Raw genomic sequence first — 5,236 nt, forward strand, 5'->3', positions numbered from 1 at the left:
TTGTCTAAATCCAGCCCAGACATCCAGGGCTGCCTCTCCTTCCTCCGCCAGTCGGTCAATGTTGTAGGACACTATCCCATGGTCTCCTGTGGCCAAACAGCTGCCTTGCTGAACGCAGGAGCCATAGGATAGGCCGGTCAGCATGGCACTCTTGTATGCTGGGAACGCCAGCAGTTGTTGCCAGTCGTTCAACTCAGCCTGCGAATACAAGCCACCTGAACTGAAGTCATCTAAGGGTTCTGTCAACAATTGCTTAGGCGTATCCAGCGGGGGTGGCCTTTTCTTGGGAGCGGGGGTTAACTCTATCCAGCCTTCCTCCGCGTGCACAGTCAGGGGGTAGGTGGAGGAGCAGGGAATCTTGGTGGCGTGTTCACTATATACCCGTGTCACAGCGTCTACAAAACCTGTGGGCTCTACTGGCACTTTGTCCCAACACTCCTTGTGTTCGCGGACAACGTATTTATGACGTTGGCAGGTCAGCTGCAGCAGGATGTCTCCCCTCAGTACCGAGAACGTGCTCCCCTGGACACGCACCGGGTGGGCCGGGTCTAGTTGCTGGAGCTTCCAGCAGTTGGCCGCTACTTCTTCTGCTGCGGTGCTTTTCATGCGCGTTTCCAGGGTAAACCCAATATACCCTGCATGTATTTGTGCTTGAAGGGGGATGTCAACATCCCTGGCCTACACTCTGGGCAGCGCTGCCGCGGCTGGGTCAGCTGCCACGAACAACGCTGGATGGTTTGTGGCATGGGCCTCGAAGTCGCAGTTCACAATCGAGGTGGGGTTGGTCATGTTGATGAAAAACTGGGCCTGATGGTCAACCAGATATGCATCCATCACCAGGCTGGGCTGGAGGCTGCGGATCAGCCTCAAGGGGCAATCTCTTCCCAGGTGGTCCCACACGTAGGTTGCTTCCCCAGTGATGCAGGACAGCTCAGAATGGGGACACTCTAGGGTCAGGTGGTCAGACTGGGACTCCACCCGTCCATCCTCCACCACATAGGTCTCCTCCTTGACCAGCAGCCGTCGCTCCTGGAGCACTAATTCGTTGCGGTATAGCTGGCCCTCGAAGTGGACGTCCTCCCCTTCACAACCCACCCCCTCGGGGCTGTTGACGAGGGCGCCCACCATATCGATGGTGAAGAACAGGGGATGGTTCAGCTGGAACGTCAGTGGCTGGGTCTTGCCTGGCAACGTGTAGACTCGGTTCCTGGCCAGGTCTCGGCACGCTTCTGGGTCTATCTTGGTTGGCCTCATGAGGGTGGGGACCGAGGTCACCTTGAGGTGACCCCATACTCCACACCTGAATGTCCACTGGGACACGGTGAGCTGACAACTGTACCCGGTGGTTTCCCTCACCTTGACTTGCTGCAGGACGTGTATTTCATGGCCCAGGGGCACCTCCTGGTGTAGGGGCTCCGTGTTACACATCTTTTCTTTATTGTAGGATGTGACATGGGTGGGGTTGGCACAGTCCCATCCCACCAGGACGTAGCTGGTTGTAGGCCACACGGCTGCCAGCAGGAGGCCCCACAGGACCATCCACCAATGGGAGAGGCTTCCAGGCAACCATCTTCCTCGTACACGCGGCTGGGGATCTTCAGCTCTGGTCACGGCTGCTTCTTGGGACTGGACACGGCTGGGCTGCTCCTGGCTAGATACAAGTTTCCATTGAGCGTTATCTGTATGCGGCCGAGGCACCCCGATACCCTCCCCAATGACAGACTGGCAAGCGACTGGCACTTGCCTGGGTGTCGGCTCCCCTAGCCCCAAGTGCTCCCTTCCCTTGTCCAAAGCATGCCCAGTGGCATGGGGCTGAAGTGCATGTGGCACAGGCTCGCCCTTACTCACTTCCCTCCCCTGCCCTAGGAACTCAGGTGCATGTGGCACAGGCAAGTCCTTATTTTCCCGAATTTCAATCTCCCCAGCCTCTGGTGCAGGGGGCACAGGCAAGGCTGGGTTTTTACAATATCTTGGATACAACACATTTAACAAATTCAACTTATCCTGATGTTGAGCAGCTGGGTTCCCTTGGCTGGCAGGGGGCTCTGGATGGCATGTAGCTGGGCTCTCCCTGCAGGCTGGTGGCGCTGGCTGACTGGGGGTGACGGGTGTCACCCCTTCCTCTGGGACCGCTGGCTCGTTCCAGGACTCAGGTCTCTCGGTGGCGGCGACGGTTGTCGCCCCAGACATCAGGTTGGAGGCTGGCTCGTTCCAGGATCCAGGTATCTCGGTGGCGGCGACGGTTGTCGCCCCAGGCACCAGGTGGGAGGCGCTGGATAGCACCCCCCCATCATCCCAGGTGGCGACGCCGGGTGGCGTCCCATACATCGATGCAGAGGCGCTGGCTAGCACCTCCTGCCTCTCTCGTTCGGCGGCTGCCAGGGCCTCCCCATACACCGTCTCAGGGACGCTGGGCAGCGCCCCTCCACTCTTGCTGGGTAGGCTCAGTCGGGCAGGTTCCATCATGTTGAGGCTAAAAGGCTGGGGCCTCAGCACCTCTGGCTCGGCTATGTTGTTGGATTGTATCAGCTCTGGCCCCAGATGGTTAAGACTGAAGCCTAGGCCAACCCGGTTGGGTTCAGCCGCGCCGCCCAGTACGTTGATCCTAGCTGGGACAGTCCCAAACTGCGGCATCCCATCGGCTCGGTCCGCAGCTCTGGGGGCGGCTGCTTGCTGCTGTGGTGCTGGGGGCGCGCTCCCTTCCATGTGGGCCACTCTGCTGGGCTTCCCTGGAGGGGCACCCTTATCGGCGGTGCGCCTGCGGCTGGCTACCTGGGCCCAGTCAGCTCTACAATCGGCCGCCGTGTGACCGTCATAGTGGCAGCGCTCACACTTGGCAGAACGGTCACGGCGTGGCTGGGTGCGTCTCTCCTCTAGGCTAACTTCCACAGGCGTTGGGCAGTCTCGAGCTCGGTGGCCTCTCCCCTGGCAGCGGAAGCAGCGACCTGGGACCTTGTCATCTGGAGCGACCTTCCCCATCTGGTGGAGACCCGGAGCCAAGGAGCCAATCTCCATTGGCTCCGACTCGTCATATTGGGGCAACTGGATGCAAGCAGATCCAGTCAGCCCTTCGGTCGAGTCCACTAAGCACACACCTTCCTTCAGTTGCTTAGTAACCATGGTGACGGTAAACATGGCCTTACGAGTGTACTCAGGTACACTCGTAATTTCATGGTTCATCATGAGGCGTTTTACATTGGCGTTACGAATTCCACGATTTAATTCGTCCACCAACAACTCAAGATCCTCATGGTTGTAGGCGTCCCTATACAAGGCGCACTTAGTTGATATGTACGCTTGTATAGGTTCTGTCGAGTGTTGCTTGTAATCCCTAAACGCTTGTTTAAGCGTTTGGGATTCAAAAGCAGGGCGAAATAACAATTCACACTCGGCCTTGACCTGTTCGTAGGTCAAGGCTTGGCCTGCCTCGCCAAACAGATGGGACGCCATTTCCGCCGCTTGCCCTACCAGTGACAGTAGGAGGGCGTTGCGGCGGTTGAGGGAATCATGAGGTGGCACGCGGTAAGCCGCCCATGACATCTCGAGTCTGCGGATATGTGCCGACCAGGATTGCTTGGGCGGCCCTCTATACTCCGGCAGATTGCTCAGCATCAGCTTGCGGTACTCGGCTGGGGCCGGCTGAGGGTCATCCTGGAGCCATCCTGGGGCTTGGTCACCTCCTGGGGCTTGCTGCTGGTCCATTGGGTCAACGGTTCAACGGCGGGCACAAAGTTATACAGTACTAAAATGAATGGTTTGTCACTTGAGGCTTTCTAGCCTAACAGCCAACACTGTTTGTATCACTAGGTTGGTAGTTTAGTTGCAAAGATATAACTTAGCTGTACTTATCACTGGTTAGGTGCTGAGGTTGTAGAGTAGGCTGGTAGGGGTAGATAGATGTTGAGGGTCTGAACTGCTGTCAGGAACTGGTTTAGTTTTCCTTATCACACTGTAGACAGGGGGGGAGGAGCTTGCAAGTTTTTCTCCTAAAAAAATATCTCTGTTGTATGCTATAGAGTGGCCCCTCTCCTGTGTGGGTGTGTGTGTGCGTGAAATCTCCTTTCCGTGCAGCGCGCTTACGCACCGTCAATCCGCGCACACAGATAAAACGCGCACTTGTCCCTCAACTCGCTCTCTCGTTGGTCCGCTTTGTCCGTTGAATTTATGATATTTTCCTCACTATGTTGCGCTACCCGTGAATGGCGCTCTGTGTTTCCGGTCGCTAGCCCCACACTACAGACGGACTTAGTCTAGTGTGGGTAGGAAGGGGGGGGGGAGCGCGTGAGGGGACGGGGGTAACTCCGTCCGTTCCCCCTGTGAGGGAGGGGGGTAACTGTGTGCTGGTGTAATAGTGCCTTTTCTTCTTAATCCTAGGCTTATCTATTATATCACCCTGATTGTATTTGCCTTCAATGGAGAGGGGCTCCTCCCTTTCCCTTGGAATAAGGGGTGTATTGTTGTTGTGTTGTAGGCTTGAGGTGATTTGATTGTATATCAGGGTCTTTATTATATTACATCTAGCTTCTATTTTTGTCCTTATCACAATTGCATGACAGATTTGTTTACTAACCCTGTTCTATTTTTAGCTGTTATCACAATACACAATAAATCCAAGCCTGTTCTATTTTTAGATTTATCACAACACAACAATTTGTTTGCCAAGCTTTGCTCATAAATCTATTGTTTAGCCATCACACCAGGGTGGTAATCCCTGCAATGTGACATAATATCTGTTTTTCTAGATGGGTGGCTGCGTTGTAGCCTCTCAGGATACTTGGAGTTGACGTAGTTTTTCTCTGTTCTGGTGCACTACACTCGTATGTTGGCTCGCAGCTTGCAGCTATGTGGCGTGTTTCAGCCTATCGGCGGCAGGGAATGTCCCGTCCTGCTAGCGCCGCTTGCAGCTATGTGGCGTGTTTCAGCCTATCGGCGGCAGGGAATGTCCCGTCCTGCTAGCGCCGCTTATCCAAATCCAGCTGATGGCGGCAGGGAATGTCCCGTCCTGCTATCTCTTGCAGTAAAATTGGCCTATTTTCAGCCGTTTACACTTATTTGGCTTGTTTCAGCCGGTCCGCAGGCCTGTTTCAGCCTTTTGAGCGCTCAATTCTCCGTTAGATGTCGGCGCTTCTCGCGGTTCTTCGTCAAGTTTCACTTCCACAACTGCCGGATGCAGAGTTAGACTTGCTGTCCAGGGTGGGTAATTCAGGTTGCTTGTGTCAGTTTTGCCAGTTTCACT

At 55.4% G+C, this 5,236-nt stretch overlaps 1 protein-coding gene across 1 annotated transcript; it reads right to left on the reverse strand.

Moving 5' to 3' along the window:
* Positions 1-663: 663 nt before the first annotated feature.
* Positions 664-2,634, reverse strand: LOC145316526 (uncharacterized). The gene has a single exon (XM_080157131.1). The coding sequence runs from the start codon at positions 2,632-2,634 to the stop codon at positions 679-681; it is 1,956 nt and encodes a 651-aa protein (XP_080013257.1). The 3' UTR covers positions 664-678.
* Between the last annotated feature and the right edge of the window lie 2,602 nt (positions 2,635-5,236).

The sequence above is a fragment of the Acartia tonsa genome, chromosome 1 (assembly GCF_053477335.1).
Source record: "Acartia tonsa isolate MP-2025a chromosome 1, ASM5347733v1, whole genome shotgun sequence".
NCBI lineage: Eukaryota > Metazoa > Arthropoda > Copepoda > Calanoida > Acartiidae > Acartia > Acartia tonsa.